This window comes from Eurosta solidaginis, chromosome 3, assembly GCF_040869045.1.
Source record: "Eurosta solidaginis isolate ZX-2024a chromosome 3, ASM4086904v1, whole genome shotgun sequence".
In the NCBI taxonomy this organism is placed as follows: domain Eukaryota; kingdom Metazoa; phylum Arthropoda; class Insecta; order Diptera; family Tephritidae; genus Eurosta; species Eurosta solidaginis.
Genome location: NC_090321.1, coordinates 178,242,839 through 178,268,911, shown reverse-complemented (window position 1 = coordinate 178,268,911; position 26,073 = coordinate 178,242,839). Strand labels below are relative to the sequence as shown.

Sequence of the window (26,073 nt, the reverse complement as noted above, 5' to 3'; positions counted from 1 at the left end):
GTAAAAGATTATTGCTTTTGCCCCGCCCACTACGTTATCTTCTCCACTTTTTTCCACTTCCTCTCTTTTAGCATTTCGCTCACTTATTAAAGATATCTCCCTCTCTCTCCCCCGCTCTCACTCTCATCAGTTAGAGGAGGAGCGAAACAAAGTGGGACAGGGACTCTTACTTTCATTCCTTCCTCGGCATAATCTCCTCACATCTCAAATTTCAAGCACATTCGCGCAGTTAGTTTCCGATCACCTTAAAGGCACTGGAAATAGAAATAGATTTATTCCCAAAATAATTTCTGTTTTGGAAATGTTTTCAAAAAAATTTCTTTTATATCATTGCCATGTAGTTATCTAAGCCATAAATTATTTGTTCAACTTACCACACCAACGGAAAAGTAATTGTTAATAATGTTGTACGGCACTGTGCAGTCCTTTTCCGCGTGCACTTTGATTGCTTTTGGTAGCGGTGTACTTGGTTGACTTCGGTTAACCACACCACTGCCGGATGCGACTGTTAAACCTGCTGTCAGTGGTGTTGTTGGCGCCACTACTTCTATATCCGGCCAAGGAATTAATGGTGTATGAGTTGGTGAATATTTAAACAGTGTGGGTAGTGGTGATGTTGTTGTGGTTGGTGTTATTACTGATGTGGCCTTTTCATTGGAGCTGCTAATGTGGCTAATCGGTATGATACTTATGGCAGTGCTGTTAGTGGGGGTGGTGGTGGTGGTGATGCGTGTTTGATTGGCTGCCTCCACAAAGGTTGCTTTGCTAAGTGCAGTATTTGCTGATGATACGAATGTAGTTGCTGTTGTTGCTTCTTGTACTGTTACTGTTGATATGCTTTTAGTGCCATTAGTAGGTGTTTGCAAATCTTGCGGCTCGCTTGCTTCTGTTGCTGCTGCTTGCTTTGTATTTGTGATTTCAGGTTTTTGCTTGTTTGCTGTATGGTTGTTGTTGGCTGGAATGTCTGTAGCTGGTAGAGACTCATCGAACAGCACTATTGAGCTACTATTGTTGGTTTTATCGTCTTCGTTGTCATTTTTATTGTTGCTGTTATTACTTTGGTTGTTATCGTTCTTGTTGTTGTTACCATCATATACAAATGCATCATCAACGCTTTTAGCGATTTCCGTTGGTGGTACGATTTGCGGTACCCCAGCTTCAGGTGTTGTGGGCAATAAATCTACTGATTGTGATTTTTCGTAGTTTTCGCGTTTTCGTTGATCACCCTCCTCTTGATGCCTTTGTTGTTTTTGTTGCCTAATTGTATTGATACTGGCGCTACTACAGCTGCTACTACTTCGACTTTTGCTCAATGCTGTGAGTAGACGTTTCGTTTCGAATGTGGACATTGATATGCTTTTGGTTGCACGTCCTGTGATGCTGTACACGTCACGACTTTCACATTGTTCTCCGCTAATATCCACACCACCACCTAAGCTACCAGGTACATCTGTGCCATATTCAGTGGCTGTTGTAATCGATGAGCTCATAGATGATGACGATGCCATTGTGGTGATATGCTCTTGCCTTCTCCCCCCGCCGCCAATGCCGCTGCACATATTTATACAAACACTGGTGCTGCGATGGATTTCTTCGAATTTTTCAAAAAGCGCGTTTTCAACCACAACACTTTGTGATAACTCAATCACTTTTTGCATATTCGAGTGGAGCGTGACCTGTGCGGATATAAAAAAATAAGAATAGCTTAAAAAAGATATGCAAATGAGAAACCAATGTGTAAAATTTTGTGGATTTAAATTTCATTTGAATTGGATTGGTGCGAGAATGGAGCGTGCTAGTGTAGGGGCTGGGTGAGTATAAGTAAACATTAATCGTGGTATGATTTAAGGAGTGCTTCGTGCTTACAAATAATTTTTCATTTTCCATGAATTCGAAATTCTTAAAATTTTCATGACAGCTCACAGATAAAACGAATGCCAATTTTTATTTATTGTTTATTATTACCTTTATATTAAGTCCCTTTCATGTTTGTCCCCTCATTTCCATACGAATTTTTGACCCACGGAAAAGTCTTTTTCGGTAACTTCGCGTTGAGTTAGACACTTGATACTTAGAACATAATTCAGATCTGGGAGACATTACAATGCAAGTGAAAAAAAATCCTCTAGGTGGCGCACGGATCGAGATATACAGAAAATTAATTTTAAAATTGAAATTTTGCGATCGACATTTAACTAACTTCTCGGTGATCCAGAGACTTGAAACTTAGCACATAGTTTGCGAGTCCATGACACTACAATTCGTGGAAAACAAAATGCCGCCAGTTGGCAGACGAATCGGGATAAACGAAAATCCCTGAAAAAAACGCAGGGAATCTTGCTATCGATTTTTAAGTAACTTCCCGGTGAGCTAGAGACTTGAAACTTGGGCCGTGGGTTAGAACCCGGTGACAATGCAATATTTGATCAAACAATTTTGCTAGCTGGCGCATGGATCGAGACATTAAGCAAATTAGTTTTGATTTGGGAATTTTTCCATCCATTTTTAACTAACTTCCCAGTGACCTAGAGACTTGAAACTTGGCGCACAGTTCGAGGCTTGGTAACAATACAATTTACACAAAACAAAATTCCGCTAGGTGGCGTGCTAAGTGAGATAACTACAAATCCTTGAAAAACGAGGGGAATCTTGCAATCGTTTTTGAGTAATTTCTCGGTAAGCTGGTGATGCGAAACTTGAGCCGTAAGTCAGAACCTGGTGACAATGCAATATTTTATCAACAAAAATTCCGCTAGGTGGTGCATGGATCGAGATATTAGGAAAATTAATTTTAATTTGGGAATCTTTCAATCCATTTTTAACTAACTTCCCGATTACCTAGAGACTTGTAACTTAGCACATGGTTCGAGACCCGGTGACAATACAATTAAGAGAAAGCAAAGTTCCGCTAGGTGGCGGGCTAATTGAGATAACTACAAATCCCTGAAAAACGAGGGAATCTTGCGATCGATTTTTGTATAACTTGCCGGTGACCTGGTGCCGGTGACTTGGAATTTGGGCCCTGGGTCAGAACCCGGCGACAGTGCAACATTTGGTAAAAAAAAAAAAAAAATCGCTAGGTGGCACGCGGATCGACATAGTAAGAAAACAAATTTTAATTTGGGAATATTTCAATCCATTTTCAACTTACTTCCCGGTAACCTAGAGACTTGAAACTTGGCACTTAGTTAGATGCCTGGTGACAATGTAACTTATTGAAAACAAAGTTCTGCTTGGTGGCGCACTAGTCAAGATAACTGCAAATCCTTTAAAAACGGGAGGAACCTTGCGATCGATTTTCGAGTAGCTTTCCGATGAGTTAGAGATATGAAACTTGGGCCGTAAGTCAGAACCCGGTGACAATGCAATATTTTATCAAAAAAAAAAAATCGGCTAGGTGGCGCATGGATCGAGATATTGAGAAAACTAGTTTAAAATTGGGAATCTTGCAATCGATTTTTAACTAACTTCCTGGATATCTAGAGACTTGAAACCTGAAATATAGTTTAAAACTCGGTGACAGTGCAATATTTGATCAACCAATTTGAGCTACGTAATGCCCAAGTCGAACTATTTAGAAGATTAGGCCATACCTTCATGGCTATAATCCTGAGTGTTGCAGGCGTTGTAGAATTCCACCTCGTTGAAGGCCCAACTCAATGCACGTCCTTACATACTTTTAGGCGTACGCGACTTTCAGCACGATTCTTTTAGACTTTCAGGCGTATGCGAATTTCACCACGATTTTCAGCTTTGCAAATTAAGTAGCTGACAAACGAGGTGGAATTCTGTTGTTTTCGCCAGTGTTGTCAGCGAAAATTCCACTAATTCTCTTAAATCTTTCTATTTTGAACAAAAAATTAAATATACGATTTTTCACTTAGGAATTACTTAAATTTCTAATCAAAGTTGCAACTGCCTTTTTGTAGGCAGTAGGCTGCAAGCGGGCGTCTGTCTTGGAGCAGTCGGCTCGCTATATAAACGTGCAAGTAATATTTTCACCCCCGCTGAGCGAGTTGTGCGCTGGGCTTGGGACCCGCCACATAAAACCATACTCCAATGAAATATAACAAGCCTCGGATAAATACAATCTCTATTGATGACGACCATGGCAAACGTTTGAAGGATAATGAATTGAGGGCATGCACCTGGAATGTCCGCTCCCTGAATGGGATTGGTGCAGATGCCCGGCTGGTTGATGTCCTCGTCAAAGCGAAATCTGACATCACCGCCATCCAAGAAATGCGTTGGACGAAGCAAGGAAGAAAGAAGATCAAAAATTGTGACATCTATTGGAGTGGCCATACGAATAAGCGCAGTTTAGGCGTCGGATTCTTGGTGGGAGAGATACTTTGTCGCCAAGTTCTGGCGTTCACGCCTGTGGACGAGCGTCTCGCCGCTATCCGAATAAAAGCAAAATTTTTTAATATATAATTCATCTGCGCCCATGCGCCGACAGAGGAGAAAGACGATGAGGTGAAAGACACTTTTTATGAACAATTATAACGCACTTACGAGCGCTGCCACCGTCATGATATAAAAGTCGTGCTTGGGGACTTTAACGCCAGGGTGGACAAAGAAGGTGTTTTTGGCCCTACAGTCGGAAAGTTCAGCCTACACAATGAAAGTTCTCCTAACGGACTGAGGCTGACTGACTTTGCCGGTGCTCGAAACATGGTCATAACCAGCACGAGGTTCATGCATAAAAAGATACATCAAGCTACATGGCTGTGTCCTGATCGAAATACTCGCAATCAGATCGATCACGTTGTGATAGACCCTCCAGTGTTTTAGATGTGCACACGATCCGAGGACCTAACATCGACTCGGACCATTATCTCGTTGCAGCCAAAATACGCACCCGTCTCAGCGCGGCTAAAACCAAGGAACAAAAAACGCAAGGAAAGCTAGACGTCGAAAAGCTGCAATCACAACAGACTGCCAATGATTTCGCAACTTGACTCTCACACCTGCTCTCTGAGAGCACAACTCAGTCTGAAGGAATACAGCAGCAGTGGGAGCACTTCGTACTGCCGCCGAGGAAAAAACTGGATATCCGGCGGCCACGAAAAAACAACTGGTACGATGAAGAATTCCGCGTTGCAATCGAAAGAAAAGACGCTGCCTACAGGGCTACGTTAAAGCGAGCGCGACAAGAGGAGTGTGTGAACGCTATCGTGAGTTGAAAAGGGAAGCGAGACGCCTTTTCAGGAAGAAAAAAGCAGAAGCAGAAAGGCGTGAGTGCGAGGAGCTTGAGATGCTAGCCACCAGAAATAACGCCCGAAAATTTTACCAAAAAATTCGGCGACAGACGGAAGGTTTTAAGACCGGGGCCGAAAACGGCGACCTTGTAACTGATGTCCAGAGAGTACTTAGATTATGGAGGGAACACTTCTCTGCTCTCCTAAATGGAGGCAGCGATTCACCGCGCAGAGACGACGAAACCGATCCCGCAATCGATGATGGTGGAATATATGTCCCCCCGCCCGCTTATGACGAAGTTAGAATAGTAATAACCAGATTGAAAAACAACAAGGCCGTGGGCGCTGATGGATTGCCTGCGAAGCTACTCAAGTACGGCGGCTAGGAGTTGGTAAGGCGCATGTAGCAGCTTCTTAGCAAAATATGGGCGGACGAGTGCATGCCCGACGATTGGAATCTAAGTGTTCTTTGCCCAGTCCACAAGAAGGGGGATACTGCAAAATGCACCAACTATCGTGGAATCAGCCTTCTTAGTATCGCATATAAGGTCCTTTCAAGTGTATTGTGCGAAAGATTAAAGCCCACCGTGAACCGGCTGATTGGACCTTATCAGTGCGGCTTCAGACCTGGTAAATCTACCATCGACCAGATTTTCACAATGCGCCAAATCTTGGAAAAAACCCGTGAAAAGAGAATCGACACACATCACCTCTTCGTCGACTTTAAAGCCGCCTTCGACAGCACGAAAAGGAGCTGCTATATGCCGTTATGTCTGAATTTGGTTTCCCCGCAAAACTTATACGGCTGCGCAAAATGACGTTGAGCAACACCATCAGCTCAGTCAGAATTGGGAAGGACCTCTCCGAGTCGTTCGAAACTAAACGAGGTTTCAGACAGGGTGACCCTATCTTGCGATTTATTTAATTTGATGCCTGAAAAAATTATACTAGCTGCAGAACTTAACCGCACTGGAACAATATACTATAAAAGCGTGCAATTACTGGCATATGCTGATGACATTGATATCATCGGCCTAAACACCCGCGCTGTTAGTTCTGCTTACTCCAAACTGGAAAAAGAAGCGGTAAAGATGGGTTTGATGGTGAATGAGGACAAAACGAAGTAACTGCTGTCATCGAGCAAAGTGTCAGCGCATACGCGCGTTAGCAACCACGCTACTGTTGGCAGCTATAATTTCGAAATAGTAAAAGACTTCGTTTATTTGGGAACCAGCATCAATACTAGCAACAACATCACCACTGAAATCCAGCGAGGAATCAATCTTGCTAATAAATGCTACTTTGGACTAGGTAGGCAATTGAAAAGTAAAGTCCTCTCTCGGCGAACGAAAATCATACTCTACAGGAAAAGTTCTTCGAAAAATTTATAGACGTCTACGCGTTGATGATGGCGAGTACCGAAGAAGATTTAATGATGAGCTGTACGAGCTATACGCAGACATCCACATAGTCCATCGAATTAAAACGCAGTGGCTGAGCTGGCTAGGCCATGTTATGCGAATGAGAGATGATGCTCCGGCCAAGAAAGTGTTTCTATCGGAACCCGCCTATGCAAGCAGAGGTAGAGGGCGGCCCCACTCCGTTGGAAGGACCAGGTGGAAAACGATTTATACTCCTTTGGTGTGACCAATTAGCGCCGGTTGGCGGAGCGAATGGCGCGCCTTGTTGGACGACCATAACCGTTTAGACGGTTAAGCGTCAATTAAGTAAGTAAGTAAGTAAGTAAAAAAAATTTAAAATAAAAAGATGAAAAAAATTTTAAGGACTACCTTTATATAAATGGACCAAAAAATAGGAGGCAATATTTCCCTTAATACAGACATAGTCTTGTTGAATTTTGACTAAAAAACTTTAACAATAGCTCTTGTAAAAGAATTTTGGGATTTAAAATTATAAAGGTACCATTCTGCACATTCGACCTGTAGACCTGGTAGTAAAGAACTTGTTAGACCTCGTAGCGTTAACAACTGCAACCAGGCTTGGTGCCTAGGGGCAGCTTGAGCGCTGACCATACGGTCATAGTAGTATAACGTCATCAATCACAAGACGAACAGCCTACCTGATTCCCTATCTGTGCTTCGAGGGAGATCTTAAGGCCACAATAGAGGTGGACTGTTGGCGCAAGGGTGCTCAAATGGCGGAAGAGGCGATACATGTGTACACAGATGGTTCCAAAATAGTGGAAGAAGTAGGGTCTGCTGTATACTGGGCTGATCCGGAAATCAATAGATACTACAGGCTGCCGGATTACTGTAGCGTTTTCCAAGCGGAAATATTAGCCGTAACCAAAGCAGTAGAAACCCTGGAAGAGAATAGCTTAAGCTGCAACCGTGTTAACTTTTATATTGACAGTCAAGCAGCGATCAAGGCAATAATCTCGCATAGCACAGCATCTAAATGCGTGTTAGAGTGTAAGCAGTCTCTGAAGAGAATCGGGACAGGGTGAAGAATACATCTATATTGGGTCCCAGGGTATATGGGAATAGATGGGAATGAAAAAGCGGATGAACTAGCTAAAAAGCGCGCATCCCTTGAAGCTTGCTCCGTAGACGTCCCAATTAGACTGGGCGAGATTAAGCGAAAGCGAGAGGTGCACATGATCGACTAAGCGGGAAAAGCGTGGGTTCAAGGACGGGGCTGTAAAGTGTCGAAGATTATGTGTAGGTCTTAAAACCGTAGTCTAAATAAGTTGCTTCTATCATTAAAAAGAGAGGACTGTAGACTCATGACGGGTATTCTGACTGGACACTGCCTTCTGGCGTCACGTGCATTTAAATTAGGCTTGGTCAGTGGATAGCAGATGTAGGAAGTGCGGGTTGGAGGAGGAAACGATCGAGCACGTTCTGCGCACTTGCCAGGTTAAGACTGCAGCTATTAGGAGTGATACAGCTGTCAGATCTACAAGCAGCAAGTGGCTTAAGTCCTAGGAAGCTTCTAGTATTTTCCAAGAGGACGGATTTATTTTATAACATAGGTCCTGGTTTTTGATTGGTATTTTTCAGTTTGTTCGTTTAAACAAACTTCTGGTAACACTACGGACTCATTCAGTCTATGTGAGGTCCTCATGGACCGGCCAGTTCAACCTAACCTAACCTCATTGATTTCTGATTGGGTGGGTATAGCCGGGTTACAGATGTGTTGTCGATTTTATAATAAGGTTTTGTCGGCATCTGTTTCATAACAAAGCTATGAGCATTCAACAACAAGTCCATAACACACCGAATTTGAAATTTGGCAATAATCCGATTAAAAATCGATCGATTTTTGACTTCAAATCGATAACTTTTCTATACCAAATAACAAATTTTCGATGAGAAATCAATAACTGTAAATCGTAAGAAATCGTTAATTTTTCGATAATAAATCGATAACATGGCCATAGCAAATTAGTATCTCTCCGTAATCTATAGCAAATCGCTAATTTTTTGGTAACATATCAATAACTGTTTCCATAGTTAATCGATAACTTTTCAATAATAAGTAAAATAATTTAAAAAAAATGTTTAAGTTACACGGTTTTATTGAAAAGAATACTCACATTAAGTAGTAATAATACTAAAAGCTAGAAAATAATTAGGTAGGTCCTAGCGATGTGATGACTAGACACTCCTCATCAATCTAGGGCGTTGATCAGACAAATAAATTAAAATGTGGGCCGTGTCAAATAATCAATACCTCATTGATATCCTTTGTTACCGACAACAAATTTATATAACCTCGGTAATGAGCCGTCGATGACACACCTATAACAAACAGATAACTTATTGATAATACGACGTTCGGTTTGGTTTCCACTTCAGTTACTTTCCTCCCTTTTTTCTTTCCCTTCCTTGCCTAGCATCGTTATTATCGTTCACATCATTACCGGCATTGCTATTACACCGTTTTTTGCCTTCCTTCTCTTTAGTTGCATGCTCTTTACATTTACGTATTTTCCTTTGCCGTTCCATTTTCTCACTTATACATATTGTAACGAATTTACTTGCAAATCCTTTTATTTGCAACCCTCTGCTAAGTTCGTATCGCTAAACTGTTAAATAAATAACTCCAATATTGAATAATTGAAAAATGGCCTTTATTACAGTACTTCTCAATAACACTTATACTTTGCAACGAATAGCAAGCTTAATAGCCAAACTGATTGATAGCTCAAATGAAACTCTACTATTCAAAATAATTCTGCTATAGCTCGCTAGATAGCGCTTAATCGAAATCTCAAATCAAACTGAATTACTTCTTACTCGCCTGTCCCGCTTTTATAGTTTACGCTGCATACTTCTAGGCTCTTCGATTTCCAGAACTTACTAGTTAGTTTCGGCTACAAAATCGCCAGCCACAACTACGTGCACAAATTATTGCTCTCTCTTGTGACAACTCAGATAAGATATATGCATGTGTTTGTGCATTGCCGCTCCACTGCTCGTATACGTACATATGTGTAGACGCAATTATTTATTCGTTTATGTAGATACATAATGATTGAATTATTGATGTGAATGTTTGTAGTTTACAGTCTCTCGAGTACACATAGGCGTATAAGTAAATGCATCTGTGTGTGACATCTCTCTGGGCTGCCTTATATATGTGTATACTTGATTTGATTATTGACGTAAATACTGCTTGGCATGGCCTTAGCATCGCCTTAGTGATGGTATAGCTTAGTGATGCTAATATCCGTGACAATATATTGGCAATTTGTTTTTCTGTTCCCACATTACGCTAGTGCGTAGTGACTGCACTTATGCTTACATTCTGTATTCCCCCATCCAGCAAACCCATACCACAAACTATGCGAATATCTATGTATATTCCCAAATACCGTAAGTAAAAATTATTGCATATAAAAAAATTTAAATTTGGTTAGGTAAACTTAACTTAAGGTAAGTTATATCCCATAATAATGTATACTAGTATCGCCGGTGGTCGGAATTCGACCAATTTGTATTTTTTGCAATTTTCGATTCAGTCGAGTTGCATTTAAATAATAATAAACTAAGTTGAAATAAAAGAATATATAATGAAATAAAATAAGAAATAAAATAAATTAGCATAAAAGACAATATAAAAAATTTAATGTTATATTTTTATATCAAACTTATTTATTTTTTGTTCAGTATAAGACGTACTTTATCAAAAATGATGACTAATTCTGCAAATGCAAAAACATTTTCGGGCAAGTTTGCCAATAATTGTTATAAATAAATTAAGTTAGTCTCAACAAAAGTCAACTCAATATTTGTGATTTCATGTTTTTTTGAAAGCACCTAAAATAAAAAACAAAGAATCTGTTAAATAAAGACCAATGTATTTACGTGTAAGTAAAATTTATCAAAAAAATGTTATTATTTCTCTGTAAAGTTTTTTTGTGCACTAACAATTATTTTGGAACATTTTTTTAAGGATCTTGGTACAGACCAATATAGGTAAGTGGCAACAATGGGAAACAATATTTTGTTTGAACTGAAAATGAGTGAGGCAGTAGTTCTCTCATCCTTTGGTGCGTACGAATATGTACATATGTAGATGATACATTTGCCCCACGTGACAATGCAGCTTTTGGAATTTCGAATTCAGCGGGGTTTGTGAACATAATGGGTCCTACAGATGCCAATTTCGATATTTGCACAGATTTTCGGATTTACAAAAAACTTTTTGAAGGTATATTATTAGGCTTTTCCGGCCTAAGTTTTTTTAAGTGCGAAATAAAGTTACATTATTCCACTTTTCTAACCCAACGTTAGCTAATAACTTTTTAGCATCATCAGGGGTATGTGTTTATTGGTTAAATCTGTTACAAACAACAAAATACAAAAAAAGTTAAATTACATACAAAATATATTGAGTTTGATAAATCCGTATGAAAAATCAACTAAGAACAGATAATAATACATAAAAACACAGCTTAAAATATTGCACTTTTTCTATTAATTATAAACAAAAAGAGTAATATTTGTTAACAAAAATAGGCCTATGCACTGCGTCTGATCCATACGAAACGATTGATATAACTTTTATATTATTTTACGTATGCTAACTATGCGAAACAGCTTATCAATTGATTGTATGGAAATTTGGTTATAGTATTAATATATAGATACATAAGCACTTTAATTTTATATGGACTGCTCAGTGCATAACTTTATCTACACTTATGGAATAGTAGCGCATAAAATAAGTACTAAAAAGTGCGTGTCTCCACTATATTCCAAAAGGATTTGTGTCTCCTCGATGGCGTTTTTTAGTCGCAAGTGTAGATGTGAATACATTAAAAAAGGCTAATATTAAATATCGCATCTCTTTTTATATATTGAAGTGTATCTCGTTTTCCTACCCTAAATCTTCTGACACAAACCTACGTTCTGTATGGCTTCTTTCCATTTCCATAAAAAGCATTAAAAATAAATTGAAATTGCAACCGCAACTTAAATCATCATTTATTTTTACAATAAACGAAAGCCCTGAATTTCATATTTAAGGCCAAATTTGAGTAAATCGTAATCCATTCTTTTGTTTGAGGTTATAAAAAAAGTTATCACAATATAAATGCTTTTAATTGTTTTTCTTTTTCAATCTACTTTAATCTACACCAAAATGTGCTGCGTAGCCGTCGGTTTGAAGTTAAACGTGATGATGCAGGCAGAGATTGTAAAATTGCCAGCAGTTAACTTTATATAGTCCAAATAAAACCAGAGTACGCAAAAAAAAAAAAAAAAATGAAAATTATAAAAAAAAAAAATAATCCACAAAGAAAAGTTGAAACGTATCGGCGAAATCGAATTTCAGTATTTTTCCTGCACACATAATATTTACACAAACAATTTCGCATATCTTTTTTACATCACGTCAACATAGTGCTTTTTACTTAAAATTCCACTGAAAAGTGTGACTCCTCCTCTTATAAACGAAAAACTTGTCAGCACCGAAATATTTGTAAAAAAGCATTTAAAATCCTCAACTTTTGGTGGTGTGTAAAACCATGTAGTTGAAACACAGAAACGCTTTGTTTTTTGTTTTAGTGTGTGTGCATATGTTAGTTGGAAAAAAGTGAGATTACTAGTGACGCATGGCATCGTTCGTTGCTGCGATCGAATGTCTTTCCTACTAATTGGAGTTTGGCAAGTGCTAAACAATTCAATTGAGAGAGAAAATCAAAAGGTGCAGTAGCAGCGGTGTCGGTGAAGGTGGGTTCAAAACAAGAAAAAATCGAGTTATAGCTGAGATTTCAATTAAACTGTCAGTGCAACATAGAAAGTTTGACAAAAACCAAAGTGTTGGAAGTGTAAAAAACCAATGACAAAAAAATTGGTCAGACAAGTTAACATTTTTAATTAAGAGTGCATTTGGGTACTCCACGACGTATGAGTGATCTTTTTATCAGGCATGCTTAACGAACGAAACGATATCATTTCGTTACGATAATCAACGCTAATAAACGAAACGAAGTCAGTGTAGTTAATTTTTCTGCTTTTCATACCCAGCTGTACACAGGATGTTATAACGCGTAATGGCGGGTTGTAATGGTATGAAGGATTTGAACCACATCACGTTGAGCAAAAATTTAGATAGGCTTATAAAATGGTACAAGTTTGTGTGAGACTCTAACAGATTTACATTGAAAATTCGGACTATAACCACACCCACTTTTTCGATTTAGTAAATCTGGAAAAGTGCGATTAAATGTTTGGGGATTACTGGTGATACATATCTGTCAGTCTATATTAATCAAGAGTTGAGATATGTAGACGAAATTTGGAACAGAGGCTGGATCTGGAATAAATTGGTTCTGAAAATGTTATAATCCTGCTACAACCCCGCCCATTTTTGCAATATCGAAAATTTCGAAGTAATTCCACAATGCCTTAAATAAATGAAATAAACCTCTACAACTTCGCTAATCGATTGATCCTATCATACACGTTACAAATATTATGCTTGATTTAAGGCGCAAAAGACATATCGAAAAAGTTTGGGATAGAAGCTTGGCGCAGCTCTCATTTAAGAAAAAACATTTTAAAAGACTTGCAGGTCCACATAACAAAATCCGTTCAAAACACACGTTAAAAATTCACAGTAAAATTTTTTTTCCAATTTCTATATGTAGACCGTGTAAAAATAAAGGTGACAATGAAATTTTATATAAATGCGAAAATTACAAAAAAAAGAAAAGAAAATGGAAGTGGCCCGCTTTTTTAATTTTATTACCGATTAAACTATTGATATTTTAGTTGGCTATAATATTTTGCTTTTTATTAAATAATAAAATATATTACACAAATTAGCAAATCATAATGTTATTTTTAAAATTCTACAGGTGGGTTATGTTCGTTTCCATCCGAACAAAGAATTTTATATTTGTTGTATATCGGGACGATTTTCCGTCATCCACTGTCAAATTTGGTTTGTAGACAAACCAGTTTCAGCGTCTGTCTGCGGCGGAAAATCAATAAAACAAAACGAATTTCTTATTTGCCTATTTTTTATTTCCTCTTTATCTCTCTCTCTACATATTTATTTATATCTCTCTCACATTTCACATCCACCCACTACTTACCTTCGGTCTCAATATTTCTTCCACAGGCGCCGCATTCGTCACCTCTATACTCCAACGATCCAACATAACAATCGATGAACGATTAATCTTATCCATTAGTTTGGGTATATTTTCACCTTCATAGCCGCCTCCCCAGCGCAGACAGCGTGCTAAATCGTTGCCAGTACCTAAAGGTATGACGCCAATCGCTGGTTGTGATGCGAGTTCAATTGTATCTAAGTGAGCGCCAAAAGATGAAAGAAAAAGAGAAACAAAATTTAAAGTTATAATAATGTAAATATTGAACAATGTAAATATTAATTGCATTCGGTAGCTAAATTTCTTGTTTCTTTGGGAGAGGTATATGATGCTGTTGAGCGAAAAACAAAAAAACTTAGCGGCTTCAGGTAAGAGAAGCCAAAGTAGAGTTTGGTCAAAATTTAATTATTACACATGTAGTGTGTACCATTACGAAAGCTGCCATGGATTTTACTCAAAAAGTGAAAATTTTGTCCAAAGCTTAAGAGCTGTCAAAGCTCCGCTTAATTTGTTCTTTTTTTGTGACACACATCTCATGCAGCTGATAATTATACCTCCTTATATACTCACTGTCGGCATCTAGGAAGGGGCAATAAAACTTCCGGAGAACTTTCTTCGCACTCTCTAAGGGCCTTTACGTCTGTAAAAAATCGATAACACTCCAACAAAACCCCAATATACCATGTATATTTTTCGACAACAAATCGATAACTCTTCCATACAAAATTTGTAGCAAATTGCAAGTTTTTTCAATAACAAATTGATAACTTCAAAAAATATGTTTTCAGTAACAAAAAATATTTTCTTTATTGATATTAGAGAAAAATTACAAAGTTTTCAAACGGCATACAGATAATAATGATGATATAGCAGTGAACAGCGAAAGTACTGCCTGTAAAAGCAATGCTATAAACCCAATGTTACAAAGCTCTTAGAGCGCGCCTTATAATTATTCCACACAATTAGGATTACAAAAAAAAAAGTAAAAAAAAAGCATATAGAATTAGTATTTACCTAAATGGTAAATAAAAGAATAGCAACAAAAGGCAAACACTTGGAGACCAATTGGAAAGCGAGCAGCGGGGCATTCATATGCCTGGGTATGAGTGTTGGAGATTTCGAGTTTAATACTCAGCTCACGCGAAGCTAGCTGATGAAGAAGTGAAATTCAGAAACATGTCCTAATAACCATCGACGTTTGTAAAATTTGTAATTTTTCTCTAATATCAATAACAAAACAAATGTATAAAGCAATTCGAGCATGTCCTGTTAATTAAATATAGATAATAAAATGTATCTTTTTAATTTATTTAATAAAAAGTATTTTCGATAACAAGTATTTTTTTCTGGAAGAAATCTTAATTTTTCTGATAACTTTTCGATAATAAACCGATAGGGTAACGTTTACTATAAGCCAAACAACTTGAGAATATAATACTTCCTGCAACGTTAGACTTTTGGTTTACTTACCCATCGCCTCGAGTACCCAACCGACTGTACCGTCACCACCGCAGCAAATCACTTTGAAATTTGGCATATCCTTGAAAAGCGTTAGGCCTATTTCAGAGCAAAATTAGTAGAAAAACGTTTTGCAATGGGCTCAAAAAAATTTAAATTTATACCGATTTCATAGCACGGCCGATGTCAAGAAATAATGAACCGATCTTTTTCGTTCAGGCAAGTAGCGTAATCAAAATCAAAATTGTTTCCTTACCTTCTTTAGGACCACCCTTAGATAGATCGTACACCTGCCTTGGATTGAGCATATATTGGAATTTTCGCAGTATACGATCACCTTGCCGACCGCCACTCTTCGGATTTACGAACACCAACAATGGACAGCTGCTTTCATTGGGCGGTGTAATTTGAAAATGGGTTGCCTGATGGGTTTGCGATTTCTTGTATTAGTAATTGTTTTTTTTGATTGTTTTTTGTTATTTATTGTTAAAAGCGTAAGGCATGAAAATTATTTCGAGGTTATATATTTAAGCAGATTTTTAGTTGTTGACATGCCAATTGGAAGCGGAAAAGTTTTTTTTATAATGCCAATTATATTTTATTTTTACAATAAACACAAAGAAAAAATGGAGAGAAAAGAGAACGCAAATGGAAGAGTTAATTGCGGATTTGTAAAATTTTGAAAGAAATGTGCAATTAAATAAAACAAATCATGTAGATGGTTTTTTACTTTAAATTATTTTTTAATAAAACAAAAATATATATACACGCTAAATAAATAAAATAAAAAAAAATTTAAAATTAAATTTATAATTAAGAATTCATGAGCTTAACACCGGCTTATAATAATTGAATTTCTATTATTATGTTTTCTAAGAGAAACTGAAAAGAAAGAAACATTTACTGGTATATTGCGATGGAACCATTTCGAAAACCGCCAACGTAATCATCATCAGGCAATTTTGTAATGTTATCAAAGGTTTCACCGAGATTTGAACCGTGAATCACATGGTGAAACTGCAGTTGCCTTTAACCACTAGGCTATCCTGCTGGTATTTGTTTTCATGCTTAATTCAGTTTTCTCATTTCTACACTAACAATACAATTGAGACATTTTGTCTCTATATTAATTTGTGTGCCATGTAGATTTGTTTTTGTAAAGTTCTTCTTCGTTGCGAATGAAAAGCCTTGTAAACTCGGTCTCAGTTTTACATATTTATGTATGTTTGTTTAATTTGATAACATTACAAAATTGCCTGGTGATGATTACGTTGGCGGTTTTCGAAATGGTTCCATCGCAATATGCCAGTAAATGTTTCTTTCTTTTCAGTTTCTCTTAGAAAACAAAATAATTGAAATTCAATTATTATAAGCCGGTGTTAAGCTCATGAATTCTTAAATATAAGAATAAACTGAACACACCATTAAACAAACATACTTAAAATTAAATTGTTCAAAGTGCCCTCTCAAATATTATAACTCTACGATTTTGAACTTATTTCCGGCCAAAGGTTCCTATATATATAGGCAGCCCCTTTACTTCCTTTATACTTGGTCCCTGAGTGTCCGAGCTTAGCTCGGCGTGGCCTTAACCTTGAATAAGTACAAATTGTAGAGCTTCATAACTTACAATAATATATGTATATTATTGATATTAGATGGCAACACTAGCGAGAAATCTGTGCCTTTCCAGCATAACCAAAAAAGTCACTCACAGCTGTTTTCGACAAAACCGGCCTCAAATTTTTTAAAGTATACTTGATTGTACAGTTGTTGGTATAACAAACCAAATGTGAAGTTTGACAACAAAAGTGACTTTTTTGGTTCTGCTAACAAGCTACACAAATACTTTCGCTTTATATTCTCATTTTATATTTCTTCTAATTTTTGCTTTATTTTTAAAAAGGTGGCAGCTCTCTAAAATATAGCGTATAACCTATGTACATGTAATACGCAAATTTCTTCTAAAGTTTTCAAGATAGTAGTATTCTATACAAAAAAAATATATACAGCAGCGAGCAGAAAAATGGCAGTAGCTGTTTTTATGAAATTTCGCTAATAAAATTCTTGTTTTATTTTCAATATTTACAAAAAAGCCTTATTTAAATTTCGTTACTGAAACTATGCATACCAGTCTCATAAACGTTTTCGAGAAAATTTTACGAAAATGTCGAACTTCTTATTTGTAGTTATTTGAATTTTCTTTTGAGTATGCGGATTTGTAGCCTTTAATTTAAAAAAGTATAATTAAGTATTTGGATCGAGTTTTGAAAATTTGTTTGCCGAAGAGGGTTTTAAATTTTTTTCTATATAAAAAATGTTTCGCAGTTTGTGTGAAAAAATTGTCAAAATACAGTATGAATTTTGGGTTGCCTTAACTTATACATTGTTAGACTTGAATTGGCTATGCTACAAGAACGCATACAAAAACCATTTCAGGGAATTCCAATAAAAAGTTCGAAATTTTCGTAAAGTTTTCTCGAATTCTTGAATTTTTTTGAAAACGTTTTTGAGACTGGTTTGAATAGTTTCAATTTAAAAACTCATAGAAGAAAATGTAAGTCGTGATGAAATGAATATTCAGGTGTTCTCATCCCGTTGACGTTTTTTATTCTGACAAGTTCGGCATGCATATTTCAGAGGGTTATATACCATACAGAACTGCCTTTGAGTTCAATTACGATCGGAGTAGATTTTACTATACGTTTAGAAATAAAACCACTATATAAGCCACTATTAGGATTGTTTAGCCAAAAAGATTAACGTAACTTTGTGGTTCCCGAAAAAATATAGAAAAAAATTTGAAGAAAACTAATTTTTTGGGGAAATTTGTACGAAAAATGAAGCAATCGAAATTTAATACTTTGTAATACAAGTAAATACTGGAAAATAGAGCTGCCGAAAAAAGTGAGGTTATGTTGTTGACATCACCTCTGTTATTACATCACGATGTAAGTGTAATAAAAAAAGAGTTTAATGAGGAGAAATTTGATAAAAAATTGCCATTGCTATTTTTCGGTTCGCTACTGTATGTAGGGTAGGGTAGGTGGCAATCCTACAAAAATGTGTATCTTGGCCCTGGTAAAATAACTAAACGTAAATACGTTTCCTTTGATACCGATATATGCGAACCTCATTTCCTTGTAAAATCTAAAGCTGTCAACCTTTTTCCGTCTGCAGTGACAATAACTACATGCAAAGCTGAAGAATGCAATAAGCTATCTATACGCCAAACTTCACCCAAATCAGTTGAGACAAATAGTAAGGTTACGTGGTATTTCTAAATTAAACCCTATTTAAAAATACTTCTATTGAAAAACGGTGGTCATATTGACATAATTTATTTAATTTTCAAGCATTTTCTACAATTTGAAGAAATTCTCAGTGGAAATACTTGGATAAATGGTCTATCTATCTATGTACCAAATTTCAGCCTCATAAGGAGAGGTGATTCCAAGACAGTATTACGTATACAAATGTTTGTATATGTATAATACGACCGGGAGTTGTTTTCCATTTACAAAAGTATTTATTGTAAAATATGTCCTTTCGCTTGATACCCATATTGGCACATTATTTATTTATTGTACCTTTCATGTACATGAAATGGTATATTAACTTTGGTCCGATGTTTGTAACGTTGAGAAATTTAGAAGATAGACTCACCATTAAGTATACCGAATTGATCAGGGCGACGAACTGAGTTGATATAGCCATGTCCGTCTGTCCGTCCGTCTGTTCATCCGTCTGTCTGTTTGAACGCAAACTAGTCCCTCAAATTTTGAGATATCTCAATGAAATTTGGCACAAGGATGTATTTTTGTATTTTTGTATTATATTAGACATTTGTCGGATCCGGTAGGATCGGACCACTATAACATATATCTCCCATACAACCGATCGTTCAGATAAGACGGTTTTGGTCATTGCTGCCGCAATTTAGAAAGTATAAACGTGAAACTCGGTGATATATGTTTTAATATATCATAGAAGATTTTCTAAAAAATCCCTTTATCCGAGCTATATGTATATAGTATATACCTATCCCATACAACCGATCGTTCAGATAGAAAGATTTTTAGCCATTTCTCCCTTAATTTCTAATATAAAAACGTGAAACTTGGTGATATATATTCTAATATATCATAGAAGATTTCCTGCAAAAATCATTTCGATCGGAGCTATATATAATATATATCACATACAACCGATCGTTCAGATAAGGGGGTTTTTAGCCATTTTTTATTTTATATTTATCTTAAAAATCGTTTAGGTATGTACATATGTGCACAATATATATATGTCTTATCTTATACATTCGATTATTTTGAGATTACGAACGGGATAAGATTATTGTTCAGCCCCATTATTGAAAGGTATGAAGTCTTTGGCAAAACCGAAGACAGTTCCGTCCTTACTTGTTTTTTTTTTTTAATTTCAAATAAATGGCATTCTTGTAAGTACAACCTAAGTAAAACCATGAAAAGCTTGGAATGTATTGCACCATTTACCAAATTGTATCCAAATCGATTGAGCTGAGACAGGAACAGATATTTACAGGCCAATTTTCTGTCAAAAAGGTCTCATTCCCATACAAAGTGTATGAGAGCAACGATTTTATTTAATTGTTTAATCAACGCCCTAGATTGATGAGGAGTGTGATAACTGTACCTAGGACCTAACTAATTATTTTCTAGCTTTTAGTATTATTATTACTTAATCTAAGTATTGTTTTCAATTGTTTAGTTATAAACACATTGTACATATTTAAAAGTATAAGTTGCTAATTCTTTATTACTACGTTTTGTCATGTACGATCACTGATAACTTTATTTTCTTATTATCACTTGCAATTTATAATGTTCATATGGATATACATACATAACTTCGTAAACACATATGCTAACATTTGCTTACTTTAAATCTGCACTCCCACTAAACCCTCTGTTATCAATGCATACAAGCCTGTTTACCATTGATCTGTAATCATTGTTCTACATAAAACATACATACATATGTACATATGTATGTTAGCATAAAAAAACCTACTGTGCACTACCGCTAAAGCAGCTGACTTTATCAGCATATGATTGCACATAATTAGTTACATCTCTTGTTTGTGCTACCGTTAAATCAGGCACTATTTCTGCACCAATCAAAGGTGCTCTTTATACAATATATGCATGGAATAATGATACGATAAGCTGTATAAGGGTAAATGCTAACAACAGTTTTTTGCCAGTCGTCTTATGTTTATGGTGCAAACCACATATCCACATAAATTTCATATCTGCATATATCGTGCAGTTTTCTTTATTGAAAAAGTAACACGGGTAATAAAAAAGCTTATTGCCCTAAAAATATTGGTGACCCACGGCTCTACGTCGCGGATATCTGCTGGAGAGCAGCCGTCGTTCATCGTTACTCAACCTAAGCAAAAGCTACCCATCCTGCAAATTCCCAAATTTAGCGGTAACTATGTAGATTGGCCAGATTTATTTTCGATGTTCCACGCTGTTGTGCATCAAGACACAGATTTAACAAGAATAGAAAAATTTCAGCATCTTCGATCAAGTCTACGTGATGCAGCGTTAGACACAATTCGATCGTTGGAAATACCAGAGCAAAATTATGATAAAGCTGTTGTTTTGTTAAAATCTAGGTTTGACAATAAACGCTTAAATTTCCAGGCTTATATCAGGGACATTGTGTAGATCAAAAGAAAGGGTGATAAGGTTGTCAAACTTCGAGAAATTAGCGATACCATGAATGCTCATTTACGTGCCTTACAAACCATGGGAACAAAGGAACAGATAGCAGATTGTCTCTTGATTCGACTATTTGCACAGAAGTTGGAAATCAAATCTCGATCCAAGTGGGAGGAAGAAGCACCTGCAAACGAAATACCAACGTGGAACTCAATGGCTAAATTTTTGGAACAACGTTGCCAACGCCTCGAAAATGTCGAAAACGCCTTTGCATTGCCGGATAAGCAGGTAGGAAAGAAACTGTCCTCTGAAAATAATAATAAAAAGCTTCTATTGACGTCCACTGTAGCTGTCTGCACTTTATGCCGCTCTAGCGAACATAGAATTTCAAGATGCCAACAATTTTTAGGTCTTTCCCCATTAATGCGCTTCAAAGAAGTGAACAACTACAACTTTGCCTCAATTGCCTCAGAGGAGGTCATTCTATCAAGGAGTGCAAGTCTGGTCATTGTAGCCATTGCTCATCGAAGCATCATAGTTTGCTTCATCAAGGTACTACTTCATTTGAGAATACCTCTCAAGCACCTAAGCCACTATCACCTGCACATATGACAACTACACCGACCGCTCATGTTAATTCACATTTTTCATCTCCATTTTTCGTTCCTCCATCTTCAGCACTTGTTAGTTCAACAGAATCTGGTGTTGCTGACAGAGATTTCGTTCTCTTAGCAACCGCTGTAATATACATAAAGAGTAAAACTGGCTCTCTAATTCCTTGTCGAGCTCTATTAGATTCTGCGTCACAGCTCAATTTCATAACCAATCGGCTAGTTAATCAATTGCAAATTAAGAAAATTAAATCATCGAAGTTCATTTCTGGTATTGGACAAAATGATTGCGTCGCTAATCATTTAATTGATTTAGACCTGCATCCTCGTATTACTGATTACGCAGCCAAATTGACAGCAGTCGTCACATCTACTACAACAGATGTACAACCAAGTCGTACATTGAAAGATGTTGATTGGAACATACGTTCCAATATATGCCTTGCCTACCCGCTATTTTTTGAACCTCAACGGATTGATATGCTTATTGGGGCTAGTTTATTCTTCGACCTAATCTGCGTTGGAGGGTGAAGCCGTGTTTAGAAGTCCACGAAAGTGGGGAAAGCTTCTGACCGCCATTCACCTGGGAATGACCAGAGCGATTCTTTTGCATGCGGTTCAAGCAGCTCACTACTGCCGGTCGCTTGCGGCCAAGTATCCTCTGGGTAGCCGCAAAACATCCGTTTAGCGGTGAGCTAATGTGATAAGGCGACAACCCCGCTAGGCCACTCTGACTTATTCGGTTTAAGGGCAAGCCGGGGGAGATCTCATCAGCAACGTCTGTACACCTCTAGGTGCGGCTGCAAGCGGGCGTCTGTCTTGGAGCAAGCGGCTCGCTATATAAACGTGCAAGTAATATTTTCACCCCCACTGAGCGGGTTGTGCGCTGGGCTTGGGACCCGCCACGTAAAACCATACTGCAATGAAATATAACAACAAGCCTCGGATAAATACACTCTCTATTGATGACGACCATGGCAAACGTTTGAAGGACAATGAATTGAGGGCATGCACCTGGAACGTCCGGTTTCTGAATGGGATGGGTGCAGATGCCCGGCTGGTTGATGTCCTCGTCAAAGCAAAATCTGACATCACCGCCATCCAAGAAATGCGTTGGATGAAGCAAGGAAGAAAGAAGATCAAAAATTGTGACATCTATTGGAGTGGCCATACGAATAAGCGCAGTTTCGGCGTCGGTTTCGTGGTGGGAGAGAGACTTTGTCGCCAAGTGCTGGCGTTCACGCCTGTGGAGGAGCGTCTCGCCGCTATCCGAAAAAAGCAAAATTTTTTAATATATCATCCATCTGCGCCCATGCGCCGACAGAGGAGAAAGACGATGAGGTGAAAGACACTTTTATGAACAATTAGAACGCACATACGAGCGCTGCCCCCGTCATGATATAAAAGTCGTGCTTGGCAACTTTAACGCCAGGGTGGGCAAAGAAGGTGTTTTTGGCCCTACAGTCGGAAAGTTCAGCCTACACAATAAAACTTCTCCTAACGGACTAAGACTGATTGACTTTGCCGGTGCTCGAAACATGGTCATATCCAGCACGAGGTTCATGCACAAAAAGATACATCAAGCTACATGGCTGTCTCCTGATGGAAATACTCGCAATCAGATCGATCACGTTGTGATATACGGACGGTATGCCTCCAGTGTTTTAGATGTGCGCACGATTAGAGGACCTAGCATCGACTCGGACCATTATCTCGTTGCAGCCAAAATACGCACCCGTCTCAACGCGGCTAAAACCAAGGAACAAAAAACACAAGGAAAGCTAGACGTCGGAAAGCTTCAATCACAACAGACTGCCAATGATTTCGCAACTCGACTCTCACACCTGCTCTCTGAGAGCACAACTCATCCTGAAGGAATACAGGAGCAGTGGGAGCATATCTCCAAAGCACTTCGTACTGCCGCCGAGGAAAAAATTGGTTACCGGCGGCCACGAAAAAACAACTGGTACGATGAAGAATTCCGCGTTGCAATCGAAAGAAAAGACGCTGCCTACAGGGCTACGTTAAAGCGAGCGCGACAAGAGGAGTGTGTGAACGCTATCGTGAGTTGAAAAGGGAAGCGAGACGCCTTTTCAGGAAGAAAAAAGCAGAAGCAGAAAGGCGTGAGTGCGAGGAGCTTGAGCTGCTAGCCACCAGGAATATCGCCCGAAAATTTCACCAAAAAATACGGCGACAAACGGAAGGTTTTAAGAGCGGGCCAAACTCCTGTAGGAACAAAACGGCGACCTTGTAACTGATATCCAGAGAGTGCTTAGATTATGTAGGGAACACTTCTCTGCTCTCCTAAATGGAGGCAGCAATTCACCGCGCAGAGATGAAGAACCCGATCCCGCAATCGATGATGGTGGAATATATGTCCTTCCGCCCGATTATGAAGAAGTTAGAATAGCAATAACCAGATTGAAAAACAACAAGGCCGTGGGCGCTGATGGATTGATTGCGGAGCTATTCAAGTTCGGCGGCGAGGAGTTGGTAAGGCGCATGCAGCAGCTTCTTAGCAAAATATGGGCGGAAGAGTGCATGCCCGGACAGTTGGAATCTAAGTGTTCTTTGCCCAGTCCACAAGAAGGGGGATACTGCAAAATGCACCAACTATCGTGGAATCAGCCTTCTTAATATCGCATATAAGGTACTTTCAAGTGTATTGTGCGAAAGATTGAAGCCCACCGTGAACCGGCTGATTGGACCTTATCAGTGCGGCTTCAGACCTGGTAAATCTACCATCGACCAGATTTTCACAATGCGCCAAATCTTGGAAAAAACCCGTGAAAAGAGAATCGACACACATCACCTCTTCGTCGACTTCAAAGCCGCCTTCGACAGCACGAAAAGGAGCTGCCTATATGCCGCTATGTCTGAATTTGGTTTCCCCGCAAAACTTATACGGCTGTGCAAAATGACGTTGAGCAACACCATCAGCTCAGTCAGAATTGGGAAGGACCTCTCCGAGCCGTTCGAAACTAAACGAGGTTTCAGACAGGGTGACCCCCCCCCCCCCCCCCCCCCCCCCCCCCCTCCTCGTGCGATTTCTTTAATTTGATGCTGGAGAAAATTATACTAACTGCAGAACTTAACCGCACTGGAACAATATACTATAAAAGCGTGCAATTACTGGCATATGCTGATGACATTGATAACATCGGCCTAAACACCCCGATGGGTTTGATGGTGAATGAGGACAAAAAGAAGTACCTGCTGTCATCGAGCAAAGAGTCAGCGCATACGCGTCTTGGCAACCACGCTACTGCTGGCAGCCATAATTTCGAAATAGTAAAAGGCTTCGTTTATTTGGGAACCAGCATCAACACTAGCAACAAAATCAGCACTGAAATCCAGCGAAGAATTAATCTTGCCAATAAATGCTACTTTGGACTAGGTAGGCAATTGAAAAGTAAAGTCCTCTCTCGGCGAACGAAAATCATACTCTACCAGTCACTTATCGTACCCGTCCTGCTATATGGGGCAGAAGCATGGACCATGACAACAGCAGATGAAGCGGCTTTGGGAGTGTTCGAGAGAAAAGTTCTTCGAAAGATTTATGGACCTCTACGCGTTGGCGATGGCGAGTACCGAAGAAGATTTAATGATGAGCTGTACGAGCTATACGCAGACATCCACATAGTCCAGCGAATTAAAACGCAGCGGCTGCGCTGGCTAGGCCATGTTATGCGAATGAATTATGATGCTCCGGCCAAGAAAGTGTTTCTATCGGAACCCTCCTATGGAAGCAGAGGTAGAGGGCGGCCCCCACTCCGTTGGAAGGACCAGGTGGAAAACGATTTAAACTCCCTTGGTGTGACCAATTGGCGCCGGTTGGCGGAGCAAAGGGGCGACTGGCGCGCCTTGTTGGACGGCCATAACCGTTTAGATGGTTAAGCGCCAATTAAGTAAGTAAGTAAGTAATCTGCGAAAATTTACCAGTTTTACAAAAAACGAAATTAGGCTGAATTGCGTCAGGCGCAACCACATACAACGCTTCCAAACTATCGTGCTTGGCAGCCATCGACATGGCTCCCGAAAATGATACAGATATTGAGTTAAATAAACTAGTTGAAAGCTACGACTATAGAGAATTGCAATGCCTCTTCGCCGAAGACTATAGCAAAGGAAGACTTATGTGAAGAGCATTTTATAAAAAATTACAAGCGTCTAGAAACTGGCGAGTCTCGCCTTAATGCGAATTAGGAGAGTCATACGAGCAAGAGTAAATCGTTGTAAAGCCCTAGAGCGAAAGTTGCAGCGTAATGCTGACCTTAAACAACAATACTCTTCGTTTATTAAAATTCCCATATACTTTCTACCGCATCACTGTGTGCTAAAGGCTGATAGCACAACAACCAAACTACGTGTGGTGCTTGATGATACTGCCCGACCAGTAATGGGCATTCGCTGAATTCGATTCTTATGAAAGGTCCTACCATACACCCCAGCTTTTTGATACTTTGCTCAGGTTCCGAACTTTTAACATTGCTCTTACCGCCGAC

At 38.5% G+C, this 26,073-nt stretch overlaps 1 protein-coding gene across 4 annotated transcripts in view; it reads right to left on the bottom strand.

Moving 5' to 3' along the window:
- Dgk (diacyl glycerol kinase 1) overlaps positions 1–26,073 on the bottom strand; it is a 494,377-nt gene that overhangs the window by 42,030 nt on the left and 426,274 nt on the right. For 2 of the 4 annotated variants that reach the window (XM_067774053.1, XM_067774054.1), the window contains exons 14-17: positions 15,506–15,689; positions 15,262–15,348; positions 13,774–13,988; positions 375–1,676 (exon numbers count right to left, since the gene is read on the bottom strand). In XM_067774053.1, the coding sequence (XP_067630154.1) occupies positions 375–1,676; positions 13,774–13,988; positions 15,262–15,348; positions 15,506–15,689 (1,788 nt within the window). Of the gene's footprint in view, positions 1–196; positions 291–374; positions 1,677–13,773; positions 13,989–15,261; positions 15,349–15,505; positions 15,690–26,073 lie in introns of those variants that run through there. The other 2 variants (XM_067774056.1, XM_067774055.1) reach the window with 2 other exon arrangements.